This window comes from Hylobates moloch, unplaced genomic scaffold, assembly GCF_009828535.3.
Source record: "Hylobates moloch isolate HMO894 unplaced genomic scaffold, HMol_V3 SCAFFOLD_5, whole genome shotgun sequence".
In the NCBI taxonomy this organism is placed as follows: domain Eukaryota; kingdom Metazoa; phylum Chordata; class Mammalia; order Primates; family Hylobatidae; genus Hylobates; species Hylobates moloch.
Genome location: NW_026652280.1, coordinates 134,407,888 through 134,423,926, shown reverse-complemented (window position 1 = coordinate 134,423,926; position 16,039 = coordinate 134,407,888). Strand labels below are relative to the sequence as shown.

Below are 16,039 nucleotides of genomic sequence, written 5' to 3'. Positions count from 1 at the left end.
AATTTCTTTTTTGTTGTTTTTTTGAGATGAGTCTCACTCATTCAGTCACCCAGGCTGGAGTCAAGTGGCGGGATCTCAGCTCACTGCAACCTCCACCTGCCTCCCAGGTTCAAGTGATTTTCCTGCCTCAGCCTCCTGAGTAGCTGGGATTACAGGCATGCACCACCACGCCTGGCTAATTTTTGTATTTTTAGTAGAAATGGGTTTTTGCCATGTTGGCCAGGCTGGCCTTGAACTCCTGACCTCAAGTAGTTCACCTTGCCTGGGCATCCCAAAGTGTTGGGATCACAGGCGTGAGCCACTGCGCCTGGCCTACATTCAAGTTTTTAAATACTAATATAACACTTTTAGGAAGGGATATTACAAAATCAAATTGATAGCAGTTCATAAATAAAGAGGTGGAAATCATTGACCTTACCAGAAGGACTATGCTGGAGACATTTCCAAAGAAGGTTTTCCTCTTCTCTGAGAGAGGAGATCTTCAGAAATACACATTTAGAGACTAGATATACAAATTGGCTGTTTGATGGTCTTTATTAAGTGTATAAAGAGAAATTAAACTCTTCAACCTAATTGAGAAATAAATGTGCTTAGAAACGTCCAAAACGTGAAAATACATGGCATGGGCAATACTAGCAAAGATATGTAACAACAAAAGAAATGAGTTGTTTTCACTACTTGTATCTACCTTTTATTTGTTTTCATTTATTATTTCTATATATGTGCTTTTAAAAAATACATTATGTAGGCCGGGCATGGTGGCTCCCACCTGTAATCCCAGCACTTCAGGAGGCCAGGGCAGGTGGATCACCAGAGGTCAGGAGTTCAAGACCAGCCTGACCAACATGGTGAAACCACGTCTCTACTAAAAATACAAAAATTAGCTGGGCATGATGGCACATGCCTGTAATCCCAGCTACTCAGGAGGCTGAGGCAGGAGAATCATTTGAACTGGGGAGGCAGAGGTTGCAGTGAGCCAAGATCGTGCCACTGCACTCCAGCCTGGGCGACAGAGCGAGACTGTGTCTCAGAAAAAAAAAAAAAAAAAATTATGTAATGATGATCTAATTAAATTCTCTCTTTTTATCTGAGGTCAATATAGGGCCTCAAGTGATCCTCCTGCCTCAGCCTCCCAAGTAGCTGGGACGATAGATGTGTACTCCCACACCTTGCTAGTTTTTATAATTTTTAGTAGAGATGAGGTCTCATCATGTTGCCTAGGCTAGTCTCAAACTCTTGATCTCAAGTGATCCTCCCACCTTGGCCTCCCAAAGTACTGGGATTATAGATGTGAGCCACTGCACCCAGCTTAAATCACATTTGTCAATTCATAATTCAGAGTTCATTCCACCACAGTCATTGAAGAAATTTATAAGTTTTCCCATTGGTATGTGTTCCTGAGCTAGCTCAGACTGCTCTTCTTCTCTACTGTGTAAATCTTTGTCCCACAGAACCCTAAAGTTCCTAGTAGGCACATTAGGAGAAACACATGGCATAGGATTGGGATCTTAGGGGAAGGCCATTTGGAAAGGGATGCCCCTTCAACTTTTATCTGTTTTATATAGTTCAAGGTGACCTCTGAGTTTAGCTATATGAAGGCAAGGGGGTGTCCTTTTTTTTTTTTTTTTTTTTTTTCCTTAATCACCCCTCATGAGCTGATGAGATTAAACATTCAAACACTCAGGCTTTTAAAGATGAGGTCTATTTATTAATAGACCAGTGGGCAGAGGTCAGTGGGCAAGAAAGAAATAGTGACATCAATTACTCATCTCTACTCTTTCACCTGTAATTTTCTGTCTTTAATTTATAATGGAAGTAATGGATAAATAACCCCTTTTGCAGTGTGGCTTGACTCCTGCTGACCAACTTTAGTAGCTTGTTCAAGGGAAAGCCAAATAGAAGTAGCCCAGTTAGTATCAAAATGTCATCTGAATAAGTAGACCATACATTGTATTAGTGCCAGGCATGACCAGGCTCACCCCTCTTACAGTATTTTCTCTTCACTTTTACTGTAAGCAAGGCTTTGCTTCTCACTGGTTCAGTTTACCTAGAGCTGCTTTATTAACAGTGGAAGCTCACCTCTAATTGGCTTATTGACTCTTAATGTTAATGCATTGAAAATGAAGATACTTTTGTTTTTGTTTTTCAAATGCTTTATCTTGCTTGATAAAGCAAGGTTCTGTAACACTAAAAGAAGAAAGTATCACCTGGTGGATGCATGGTTTCATCTTTACCCTTTATTGTTATTATTATCACACAGTGCTATGATATATTTTGCCTTTCCCTGTTGTATCATATATCAAATTGATTGTCTCGAATTATTAGCATTGTGGCATATAAAGCTGTTGGAAGGCTAAAGGGGATTAAGGAATTTTACTTTAAAAAATTACGTCTTTTAGGAATTTGTATATTGGAACAATACACAAAACAAATTCCAGTTTCCCATTAACTTACATTGTAAACCTGGGCAGATGTTTCCATGAGGAGTGTGGTGTCATAGAAGGATCATAAACCTTGGTGTCCTTACAGGCAGTAGTATATCCAGTCTTAACTTGTTATATGACTTTGGGGACATTCCTTAACTTTCCTGAGCTTCCTGAGGTGGTTGAAAGTATTAAATGAGATACAGTAAGGAAAGAAACTGGCGTAGTATGTAGTGCTTATTAATATTGACTGTTCTTTCTTTCTCTAAATTAGATTGTTCTCATTTTCTAGAGAGAAAAGCGTTCAAGTGAGGGCCTTTCCCAGTACCAGGACAGCAATGCTTACTTTGCATAACCAGCAGCTTCTTTTGAAACTGTGCCACTGTTGCATGTCTGCAGGATGTTTTCTGTCAGTAGATTCGAAGACAATCCTGTCTGTCCTTACAGAAGGAACCACCATATTTTTAGTGAGTTAGTAATTCACCAGATACTGAGAACATAATGCACATAGTATTTTTCAAGAGGAACTGCCTTCAATAATTTGGGTGGGGACAGCAGAATTCTATAATCTGGCCGGGCGCAGTGGCTCACGCGTGTAATCCCAGCACTTTGGGAGGCCGAGGCTGGCGGATCACAAGGTCAGGAGATTGAGACCATCCTGGCTAACACAGTGAAACCCCATCTCTACTAAAAATACAAAAAATTAGCCGGGCGTGGTGGCGGGTGCCTGTAGTCCTAGCTACTCGGGAGGCTGAGGCGGGAGAATGGCGTGAACCCAGGAGGCGGAGCTTGCAGCGAGCCGAGATGGCGCCATTGCGCTCCAGCCTGGGCGACAGAGTGAGACTCTGTCTCAAAAAAAAAAAAAAAAAAAAGAATTCTATGATCCAAAAAAAAAAAAAAAAAAAAAAAGAATTCTATGATCCTAGTTTCATCCATGCCCCAGAGTTGGGGAGTGGAAGGATATAGTTGGAAGGAAATTTTCCTGCTCTAGTAGACAGAAAGGGAAAATTTTCCACATACTATAATGTAAATTGAACCACAGCCAACACTTCTGTGAAGGAACTCCACTTGTTTCATTTTATTAATTAAAAGTCTTCCAGTGGTGCCTGGGCTTTGGAGCATGAATTTGGATTTTCCTATCTCCCTTGGGAGATTCCTGGGATTGCCCTGGCCTTCAGTATAAGTTTTGAATATAAATGAGATGTATTTCTGTCCTGACTAAAATCCTTCACTGTCTTCTCATTACAATTAGAATTAAACCCAAACTCTTTACCATGACCTGCAAGACCCTCCATGATCTGGCCCCTGGCCTCCCTCTAGTTTTGTACCATTCTTGCCTGCATTTGTGGATCTTTCCTCCAATAAGTTCATTCCTGCATCAGGGCCTTTGTTCTTTTGGCTTCCTCTGCCTAAGAGTTTTTCACCTAGTATTTTGCATGGCTGGCTTCTTCTCACGCTTGAAATCTCAGAACAAGCATCAACTTCCCAGACTGTTTCACCTAATATAGCTACAGACCAACTCCTCAGTTACTCTCTTATATTATCCTATTGTGTTGTCTTCATGGCACTTTGACTATCAAAATTATCTTTTTAATATTGTCCATGTCCTTCCACTAGAATGTTAAACTTCTTATATGTACAAAGTTTAGAATGAGCCTGTCATTCAAAAATATTAATTATGAATGAACAAAGAATGAATGAATGAATGGAGTCTCTGTGTCCCCTTAGCCCACACACAGGGCTCCACATAGGAGCCTGAAACTTTAGAAAGTACATATGAAACAGAGATTTTATTTTATTTATTTATTTATGTTTGTTTGTTTGTTTGTTTATTTTTTAGACAGAGTTTCACTCTTGTTGCCCAGGCTGGAGTGCAATGGCGTTATCTCGGCTCACTGCAACCTCCACCTCCCAGGTTCAAGAGATTCTCCTGCCTCAGCCTCCTGAGTAGCTGGGATTACAGGCATGTGCCACCATGCCTGGCTAATTTTGTATTTTTAGTAGAGACGGGGTTTCTCCATGTTGATCAGGCTGGTCTCAACCTCCTGACCTCAGGTGATCCACCCACCTCAGCCTTCCAAAGTGCTGGGATTACAGGCGTGAGCCACTGTGCCCGGCCTTATTTTATTTATTTTTTTGAGACAGTCTTGCTCTGTAGCCTGGGCTGGAGTGCAGTTGCGCGAACTTGGCTCACTGCAATCTCCACTTCCCAGGTTCAAGCAGTTCCCCTGCCTCAGCCTCCTGAGTAGCTCGATTACAGGCGTGCGCCACCTCACCCAGATAATTTTTTATTTTTAGTAGAGACAGGTTTTCACCATGTTAGCCAGGCTGGTAACACAGAGATTTTAGTAGTCTATGTTCATGTTTAGTCTCTGATCTTAGATATTTGTCCTACAATCGGTTTTTCTTTTTTCTGAGTACATGTAATGTTTTTATCTCCTGTAAGCTTTTATTCTGATTACATTTTAATGGGAATAGTGCTTTAAATCTTTCCATTTAAACTATGGGCTATTGGAACAATCTGTTGCTTTTCTAGGTCAGTTGATCATGTCTTTATAAACACTTTTAGTAAAAAATACAATACAAATGACTTAAAATATAATGAAAATGCAGCTTAGTAAAACATCTCTCAAGACAGCAGGAAAACGGCCGGGCGCGGTGGCTCACGCTTGTAATCCCAGCACTTTGGGAGGCCGAGGCGGGTGGATCACGAAGTCAGGAGATCGAGACCACGGTGAAACCCCGTCTCTACTAAAAATACAAAAAAAATTAGCCGGGCGTGGTGGCGGGCGCCTGTAATCCCAGCTACTCGGAGAGGCTGAGGCAGGAGAATGGCGTGAACCCGGGAGGCGGAGCTTGCAGTGAGCCGAGATTGTGCCACTTCACTCCAGCCTGGGCGACAGAGCGAGACTCCGTCTCAAAAAAAAAAAAAAAAAAAAAAGACAGCAGGAAAACTATTTCTTACCCTTTTTATAGTATCATATATATTGATATATAGGTTCAAATGTCTAAATTTTGCTGTTTATTTTAATAGGACTTATTTTTATTTAGTCATTATCTTTTGCTTAACATATCAAGTATTTTTTAAGAAACTATTATTTCAACATAAATAGCCAATTCTTATTAATGTTGATAAGAATCGTTCTTGAAATTCTGAGGAAAAGTATATAGAGTATTACACATTCAAGTAATTATGCTAGTGTTTTAGCAAACTACAGATAATATGCTTAATTATTCTGAGATTAAATCTTGTCATATCTGTAGTACATAAATGAGAACATTTAGATATTTGACTTTATTTCCTAAGTATTAAAGATGCAGAATTTTGAATCAGCAGAAACTAGTACTTAGCCATGGTAGGTAGGGGTCAGTAAATATTTATTTAATTAATGGAAAAGTATTTCTGTATTTTCAATTTAGTCTCCCTCTGAAGGTTTGAGAAGATGCTGTAAGTGCCCTAATAAGCCGTTCGTTAAACATTTATCAAACATTTATTGAACATATATTAAGGCCATAGAATCAAAGCAAACACCTTTCTGATTCCTGCTTTCTGGGACTCCCCTTATTTTCTTCTTTTTTTTTTTTCTTTTTATGAACCTGCCATTGAGAACATAGCCATTTGTTTGCTTCTTGCCTTACTCGTTTTGTTTCTTTAGCAGATATTAGGTACTATGCTTAACAAACTGTAGGGATCTTGCCAGCACTGTCCAGATCATGATTCTACTGCAGAGGTCCAGTATTATGTGGGGAAAGGAAATTCTTCTGGTCCTGGAGGTATTGAATCATTGCTGACATTCTGCTGTTATCAGAGATACAAGGATAAATGGCACGACCCTGCCCTTGCAGAACACAGTTCAGAAGGAAAGACGAATGTGTAAACAAAAATACTGCAAGTCAGTTTGATAAATATGATAATGGAAGTGTGTGTAGTATACTGCTTCAGAGCCCAGGCTTTGGATTCAGTCTGCCTGGATTTAAATTCCAGTGCATTTTGATCTTGGGCAATTTACTTAATTTCAGTTTCTTCATGTATAAAATGAGACTGGTAGTAGTATCTGCCGTAGAGTTGATATGGTGATTAAATGAGCCAATAGCATTCAGAATACTTATTAGCTCAGGGACTGGCTCATAAGTGCTCAGTAGATTATAATTGTTGTTTTTAACATTCCGTAATTTTTTTTCACCTTGGGTACATTAGGAAACAATCAGGGATAAAAAGCCACATGTCTTGTGTCTGAAAGATAAGTGGAGAGGGGAAAGCATTTTAAGCACAGTGAACGGTATGTGCTAAGACATGGATGTATAATGAAGTGTAAGTAGCTCAGGTATAGAAAATGAGTAAGTTCAGTTATCTTGGAACAGCTGCTAAAGAGGGAGAACTGGAGGTCAGATGATAAAGGAATTTGGACTTTCTTTTATGGGCTTTGGAGAATAACTGAAGAGTTTTATTAGAGTTTAAAATAGAATAATTGAAGAGTTTAAGCAGGATACTATATCGCATATTCATTTTAGCAAAGTCACTCTAATAGCAATGTGGGAAATGGGATGCAAGTGGAAGATTCCAGGCAGGAAACCTGTATGAGAGGATATGGTCATAGTACAGATGGGAGAAAATAAGAGGCTGAACCAGGGCAGTGAAAGAGGAAATAGAGAGCAGAGGCTGAACTCAAGAAATTCTGGAAGGTACAAATGATTGACAGGACATAGGGAGAGGACTAAGATGAACCTCAGGTTCTGACTTAGGCATGTAGATGAATAATGTCTGTTGAAGTCCTTAAGGGGGCCCAATAAATAGCATACTTCCTTCCTGTTCAGAATAAGACAAAATAATCAGTAAGTGAAGTAAGGAAACATTTCCTTTATTACAGATAAAAACTGTTAAAAGCAGTACAGGTTGAGTATCCCTTACCTGAAATGCTTGGAATCAGAGTGTTTCAGATTTTTTCAGATCTTGGAATCTTTGCATATGTAATAATGAGAAATCTTGGGACTTGGGGATGGGGACGATGCCTAAGTCTAAACACAAAATTTATTTATGTTTCGTATACACTGTCAAATTCAAAATAAAATATAGAGACAAATCTCTAAATTAAATGTTTTATTTAAGAATCATAGAATTACAATTCAGAGCCTACACACAGACTGCTGTGATCTTCCGTATGTCTGAAGAGCAATGAGAGGTTGGGGGTTTTACTGGAGAAACATGTATTGTTTGGAAAGGAAGCTTATTGGCACTAGAGAAGCTTTTGGGAGCTGGCAAACTCTGATTTGAGTGAAGGCGGTAGGTAAGACTAGTCAAGGCAGGTTGTTTCAGCAGCTACTAGGTAAAACGGTTCTTAGGGTTACAGCAGGCTGTTTCTGCAGCTGGCGATGTGGAAAATTCAATTCTTGAAGCAGATGCTATATGCCCCAAGTGCTTTTGCCCCCCACAACTTGACTCTGATTTAGTTGGGTATGAAAAGAATGATCCAATTTGTATAATCAACTTACACAACACCTTATAGCCTGAAGGTAATTTTATACAATATTTTAAATAATTTTGTGAATGAAACAAATTTTGTGTGTATTGAACCATCAGAAAGCAAAGATGTCACTATCTCTCATAAAATGCTAAAATTTTGTAGCATTTTAGATTTCTGATTTTCAGATTAGCAATGCTCAACCTGTAGAATGTGCTCTAGTGCAAGAGCCAAAGTTGGCTTGCTTACTGTATCTGTCTAAAACAGCCCACCTGAGAGAAAGTTTGAATCTGCATGGCAGATATACTTCTGCATCAACTCTTCCCACTGGTTCAGCAGAGAAGAAATGAGAACATATATCAGATTACCTCTTATCTGGAGTTCCTCCCAAGTGATAACCAGTAGTTGTCCACCAACCACATAATTCACTCCCTTTAGTATAGAGGAATAGAGGCTGGGGTAAGATGCAAGACGCTATGTAGCAGTGCTCTCAACAAGATGGGAATAACAGAAAGAGGACTAAGTTTGGTGTGGGGAGTAAGAAGAAGGTCATGAATTTAGTTTGAGATATGGCACTCAATTGGACATGAAGGTTATCATTCCGAACTACCTCTTAAGTCATGCCTTTTCTTTTTCATCTGTATAACGAGTACGTTGGCCAAGCTTAGAGCCACTGACAGGTGTTACAAATTAAGAAATCTGTGCAGCATAACAAGAATCTTCCTAGTGAATAGATTTGTGCATTTGAGGCTTTAAGCAAGACCAGAGGGCATTTGTTGAAAATGCTGCGAAGAGGATTTCTTAATGAGCCAGAGATTGGACAGTGACTAGAAGTGTTTTCTAACTTTAAAAGTCTATGGTAGAAGACGCTCAATAAATAATGATTTGATAACATACTAATAACCTTGTATAACTTATATAAAAATCCGTTGTTGTAGTTCTGTTTAAATTAATGGTATACCTGCATGGATGTTATTTGAAGAGTATATTCTTCAGGTAAAAGGATGATTAGAACATCATCTTGGCTCGAAGTTTATGGGAAAATAGAATGAATCATTGATATCAGTTAAACCTTAATTATTTCTGGATTTGAGTTTTCTTTTATTTTTCAGTATAAGCCATGTAGAACTGAATGTTATGATGCATTTTATATATGGAGGAACTCTGGACATTCCAGACAAAACTAATGTTGGGTATGTATTCCTTTTTAATAATTTACAATATAAAAGAATTAGGTTCTGCTTTGTTGAGCTGTGTTGCAAAGCGTTAATGAAGTAGAAACTTTGCTTTTTATAGTCTATTATACTATATCTTCAGTACGTTTTGAGAACATCTAAAAACAATAAGCAAATCACCTTATTTAGAAGAAAAGGTGACTTATCAACTCACAGTAATAAGATTGAGAACAGTCTTTATTAGACTTAAATTCAGAAGAAGCTATAAATTATGGTTTATAGATCAATAAATTTAAACTTTTATCAAACTTTGAAAGTTACTACTTTTTAAATTTTAGGATATCTTTTCTAAACAGCAAAAGAAAAGAAAAAACATATTTAAGAATATAGGGGCTGGGCGCGGTGGCTCTCGCCTGTAATCCCAGCACTTAGGGAGGCAGAGGTGGGAGGATAGCTTGAGCCCAGTAGATCAAGATCTGCCTGGGACTATAGCGAGACCCCGTTCTTGGGGAAAAAAAAACAAAAACAAAAAGAATATAGGGCATCCTAAAGACCAACAACTGTGATTTTTAAATGCACTACAGTGAAATACCATCTAAGCCTCTGAAATCCTACTTGGGAGTGAAATTTCACCTTGCTCTTTTAATTTTTTGGATGTCTTCCATTTTCTTGCTATTCTAACATCAGACAAATGAAAGCTACTTTTTCAATTTTAAAAATTATTTGGTTCCTTTAATTTTAAACTGAATAAATATGTTTTTCAGGAGAACATACCATGAGTCCCAGGATTTACTACTAAGGTTTTGTCCCCTGGCAACCTATACAAAATTTTATCATTCTTATATTAGGTTTTAGGTACATCAATGTGCAGTTTTTAATTTGTATCCATGTGCCATTTCTTCACCCAGTCTTTTCCATGAGTTCTCATTGTTCAATTCCCACCTATGAGTGAGAACATGCGGTGTTTGGTTTTTTGTCCTTGCGATAGTTTACTGAGAATGATGTTTTCCAGTTTCATCCATGTCCCTACAAAGGACACGAACTCATCATTTTTTATGGCTGCATAGTATTCCATGGTGTATATGTGCCACATTTTCTTAATCCAGTCTATTGTTGTTGGACATTTGGGTTGGTTCCAAGTCTTTGCTATTGTGAATAGTGCTGCAATAAACATACGTGTGCATGTGTCTTTATAGCAGCATGATTTATACTCCTTTGGGTATATACCCAGTAATGGGATGGCTGGGTCAAATGGTATTTCTAGTTCTAGATCCCTGAGGAATCGCCACACTGACTTCCACAATGGTTGAACTAGTTTACAGTCCCACCAACAGTGTAAAAGTGTTCCTATTTCTCCACATCCTCTCCAGCACCTGTTGTTTCCTGATTTTTTAATGATGGCCATTCTAACTGGTGTGAGATGGTATCTCACTGTGGTTTTGATTTGCATTTCTCTGATGGCCAGTGATGATGAGCATTTCTTCATGTGTTTTCTGGCTGCATAAATGTCTTCTTTTGAGAAGTGTCTGTTCATATCCTTTGCCCACTTTTTGATGGGGTTGTTTGTTTTTTTCTTGTAAATTTGTTTGAGTTCATTGTAGATTCTGGATATTAGCCCTTTGTCAGATGAGTAGGTTGCAAAAATTTTCTCCCATTCTGTAGGTTGCCTGTTCACTCTGATGGTAGTTTCTTTTGCTGTGCAGAAGCTCTTTAGTTTAATGAGATCCCATTTGTCAATTTTGGCTTTTGTTGCCATTGCTTTTGGTGTTTTAGACATGAAGTCCTTGCCCACGCCTATGGCCTGAATGGTATTGCCTAGGTTTTCTTGTAGGAAAATTTTATCATTCTTTCAAAGCTTGTAGGCTTCTTAAGTACCTAAAGTATGTGTAGGTGTTCAGAAATACTTGCCAAATGAAAGAAGCAAAAGAAACTGTGGTCATTGGATGCTGTCTCCAATCTTAGGGTTATTTGTAGACATTTTCAATATGATAAGACATTAGTGAATTGCCTCCCCGCCCCCGCCAAGAAACTTTTATTATACAAATTTGTTGCAGAGAGTTTTCTAACTTTTACAGCCTGTAAAGCAGTTTCTTGGATTTTGTTCTGTATGTCACTTAGTATATGAAGGGAATTTGAGACATCTCCAAATTTATTTCTTGTTCTCTACTAATCAAATCATGTGTCAGTGCTTTCAACTTTTGGCCTATGCCCTGTTTATAATCCATAAAGGGTATATGTTATGTAAAGCAGAAAATTAGAATTAAAATATTTCAGATTATTCTTTTTTAAAAACAGACTATATATTATCAATAACTTAGTATGTGTTGTGCCTTGATTTTTAAATTGGAGAATTAACAGTGCATCTATTTTTATTTTAGTCAGATACTCAATATGGCTGATATGTATGGACTAGAAGGATTAAAAGAAGTAGCAATCTATATTTTAAGAAGAGATTACTGTAATTTCTTTCAGAAGGTAATTATTGAGCCTCAGAAATCTTTTATCCAGTGCGTTGTCATCCATTCTTACCTACTAGATTTTTAACTCTGATAGTAATAGTGCTTTTTAAATGTTTAAAATATTAAGTAAATTTAACTAATAAGAACTCCAGTTGAGAAATAATACATATGATCTGCTTGCAAAAATCAGAAACTAATTCAAATAATTTTAAGTAAAACAAAATTGATGGGAGGGCAGGTATTGAGTAGGAGTATCCTGTATAATCCAAAGGTGTTCAGAGTTTGGAACTAGGAGAAAGGAAGTTAAGAACTAAGGTTACTTTCCCCATTTATCAAAGTGCTACGCAGTGCTTTATTTGTTCTTATTCCTGAAAGTATACTCCTTCTTTCTACCACTTCTCTTTATATCAGGGACTTGGGGTGGAATGTAGTTCTCTTAATGCCAGTCTCTTCAGGTGACCTATGGATACTAACTAATTTTAATTTTAGTTACTGCAAAGGTAAGTTAAATGTCTAAAGAAAGATCTCATACTATGCATTTCAAAGCCATTCATACATTATTCTTAGATTACCCATTGTTTTAATACATTCTGCGATTGTAGGTTATTTTTATTTTCTTATTTATGCTTTTCTACGTTTTTAAAATTTTCTACAAAGAACATGTATTACTTTTAAAATCAATAAAAACAAATCTAACTTTTTACATCGTATTTCTTTCTTACTGGTGTTTGAAGCAATAATATGCATTGTATGAAATCTAATTAGGTGGCTTTAATAATGCTTAAATTTAGATTTTTGTTTCGGGTAGGTCTTTTTCTACCTCCCTACAAGTTGTAGCCGCGGAAGCAGCCCATGTGCTAAACGAAAGCAATAAACAACTGGGTCTAGTACCATGAACACTACCAACCGCACAAGGTTTACTGAGAAATAGTTAACCCCTCAGCTTCCTTTAATGAACCATTCACTTCAGCCTTTGTAAATAAGGGCCTTGGAAGAAGGAGGGCAGCTGGTGGTGTCCTCAGCTTTGTAGAAAGTGAGGAATTCTGGTGAAAGGTTCTTCCTTCTTCATATGTCTCCCTCATATTTCCAGCCAAGTGAAACTTAGGGGGATCCAAGTAAATCACAAAGATTAAAGCTAGAGAATATCTGCAATGAGGAGATGATGTCTTCTCATCCCTTACATGAGCGTTAACTATATCTGTAAAACCATCCCACCCTGGAGCTTCTATCAAAGACGAAGAGAAAGTGGTAAGAAATTTCTTAGGAGAGCTTGGAATATGTCTGAGAAGCCAGTGAGAATGTACTTGAGCGAGGAGATTTCTAAAGAGAGAAGGCTTGCTGGAGAAGCCAAAACTAGCCTTGGTGTAAGGGATCACAGTTATTGTCACACAGAGAAAAAAAGTATGTGGAGTCCACTCTGCACCCCGGTTACACATGGTCCACAGCGAAGGAGGAGGACCTTAATGGTTTCATGAAAGTTAGAGGAGACTGATACATGGCTAGATGACACCGTGTCCCACTTGGGGAGGTATTGTGCATCATGAGCCACTTGAAGAGTTCTTACCTACAGAGAGGCCAGGTTGCAGCTTGATCTGCCACTAAAAGAGCCATTATATCAATAAAGGCCTCCAGTATCTGAAATATAACAAAGCTAAGGACATCTCCCTACTACCATCTTGGTCTCTGCTTAATTATGTAAGGTGACCAGAGCCATCTATAGTCTTCTTCCATATGAATTTAACCCAGAAAATGGAGGAGCAGGAGATCAGACCATGCTCTACTCCCTGTTTCACATCTCAACCATAAATCTAGTCAGCACTGGGGAGGGAAAGATTTAAATCAGATATGATGAAGAGATAGGTGTTAAAATAGTACTGTGCTGAATTTCAATAACAATAGTATCCAGAAAGTATTAGAATCTGCCTATAGTTTCATTAAGAGATGGGAAAAAGGGGAGATTTGACATAGCGTCGTTGAAAGCATTAGTTGGGAAAATAAAAAGTCTCATGTTAGTATCTTCTCTGAGCTGAGATTCTTCAGTAAGCCAGTTAAAGCTTATTTAAGAGCCTTAAAAGTTGTAAAAATAATCTTTTATGAGTAGTCTTTGGACCATTGCCTCTATTTTTTTTTAATATGTGGATGAGTATATGTGGGTTATATGCAGCTTCTTGTATTTTACTTTCAATAATTCACTTTATTTTAAAAACACAAAAGATATATTTGTTTATATTATTAATAAAACAACAGAAAATGAAGTTTATTTTTAATTATCAGTATGGTATTTTGTTGAAACCTTTTTTTGCTTTTATTTATTTATTTATTGAGACAGAGTTTTGCTCTTGTTGCCTAGGCTGGAGTGCAGTGGTATGATCTTGGCTCACTGCAACCTCTGCCTCCCAGGTTCAAGCGATTTTCTTGCCTCAGCCTCCTGAGTAGCTGGGATTACAGGAGCATGCCACCACGCTCAGCTAATTTTTTGTATTTTTAGTAGAGACAGGGTTTCACCATGTTGGTCAGGCTGGTCCTGAACTCCTGACCTCAGGTGACCCACCCACCTCACCCTCCCAAAGTGCTGGGATTACAGGCGTGAGCCACTGCGCCCAGCCACTTATTTTAATATTGTCTTTTTTGCTGTGGTAATTTGAGAGAACAATTTCTGGTTTTGTTGACGTAATCCTTAAAATTTTTGCTTTATATTTCTTAATGTATATTTTTATAAATATACTTTTGAATATATATAATTTTGAACTTTTAGTTCTTTTTTTTTTTTTTTGAGATGGAGTCTCCCTCTGTCACCCGGGCTGGAGTGCAAGTGGTGTGATCTCAGCTCACTGTAACCTCCGCCTCCCAGGTTCAAGCGATTCTCCTGCCTCAACCTCCCCAGTAGCTGGGACTACAGACTCATGCCACCACGCCTGGCTAATTTTTGTATTTTTAGTAGAGATGGGGTTTTACCATGTTGGTCAGGCTGGTCTCGAACTCCTGACCTCAGGTGATGCACCTGCCTTGGCCTCCCAAAGTGCTGAGATTACAGGAGTAAGCCACTGTGCCCAGCCTTAGTTCTTAATTATGCAATTTTTTGGCTGTGACTTAAATATCGTAAACTTATAATAATGTTACACAGTAATACAAATATGGGTATAATGTGATGGGCAGCCGGCCGCAGAACTCCTAGCAAGCTAGCTTCAATAATTTCACTAGCTTCACGATCCTGCCTTTTACACAATTAAACATTTTGGACTTCATTTATAGGATTTTGGTAGGCTTTACATTTTTTTTTGTCACCAATTAAAAATATTCTTTAGGCCAGGTGTGGAGGCTCATGTCTGTAAGACCAGCACTTTGGGAGGCCGAGGTAGGAGGATTGCTTGAGCCCAAGAGTTTATAACTAGCATGGGCAACCGAGGGAGATCCTGTCTCTACAAAAAAATTTTAAAAAATTAGCCAGGCATGGTGGGATGTTCCTGTGGTCCCAGCTACTCAGGAGGCTGAGGTGGGAGGATCACTTGAGCCCAGGAGTTTGAGGCTGCAGTGAGCCATGGTCACACCACTGCATTCCAGCCTGGGTGACAGAGCCAAAAAAAAAAAACCAAACATATACACACACACACACACACACACACGTATACACACACGTATATATTTTATATAACTTAAAGTATCTCCAGTTATCTTAAAGGGATCTTAATTGTTTAAACTGTTAATATGCAAAGCAAAATATTTACATTCAATTTCTTTTTTGTTGTTTTTTTAAGATGAGTCTCACTCATTCAGTTACCCAGGCTGGAGTCAAGTGGCGGGATCTCAGCTCACTGCAACCTCCACCTGCCTCCCAGGTTCAAGTGATTTTCCTGCCTCAGCCTCCTGAGTAGCTGGGATTACCGGCATGCGCCACCACGCCTGGCTAATTTCTGTATTTTTAGTAGAAATGGGGTTTTGCCATGTTGGCCAGGCTGGCCTGGAACTCCTGACCTCATGTAATCCACCTTGCCTCGACATCCCAAAGTGTTGGGATTACAGATATGAGCCACTGCGCCTGGCCTACATTCAATTTTTTTAATACTAATATAACACTTTTAGGAGAGGGGTATTAGAAAATCAAATTAATAGCAATTCATAAATAAAGAGTTGGAAATCACTGACCTTACCAGAACGACTATGCTGGAGACATTTCCAAAGAAGGTTTTGCTCTTTTCTGAGAGAGGAGATCTTCAGAAATACACATTCAGAGACTAGATATACAAATTGGCTTTTTGATGGTTTTTATTTAAAGTGTATAAAGAGAAATTAAACTCTTCAACCTAATTGAGAAATAAATGTGCTTAGAAACGTCCCAAACATGAAAATACATGGCATGGGCAATACATAGCAAAGATATGTAACAACAAGAGAAGTGAGTTGTTTTCACTACTTGTATCTACCTTATATTTGTTTTCATTTATTATTTCTGTATATGTGCTTTTAAAAAATACCTTATGTAGGCCAGGTGTGGTGGCTCACGCCTGTAATCCCAGCACTTTGGG

At 38.3% G+C, this 16,039-nt stretch overlaps 1 protein-coding gene across 1 annotated transcript in view; it reads left to right on the top strand.

The window, feature by feature from the left end:
• BTBD8 (BTB domain containing 8) overlaps window positions 1-16,039 on the top strand; it is a 113,153-nt gene that overhangs the window by 51,064 nt on the left and 46,050 nt on the right. The window contains exons 6-7 of the mRNA XM_032155363.2: window positions 8,995-9,075; window positions 11,436-11,532. Of these exons, the coding sequence (XP_032011254.1) occupies window positions 8,995-9,075; window positions 11,436-11,532 (178 nt within the window). The remainder of the gene's footprint in view (window positions 1-8,994; window positions 9,076-11,435; window positions 11,533-16,039) is intronic.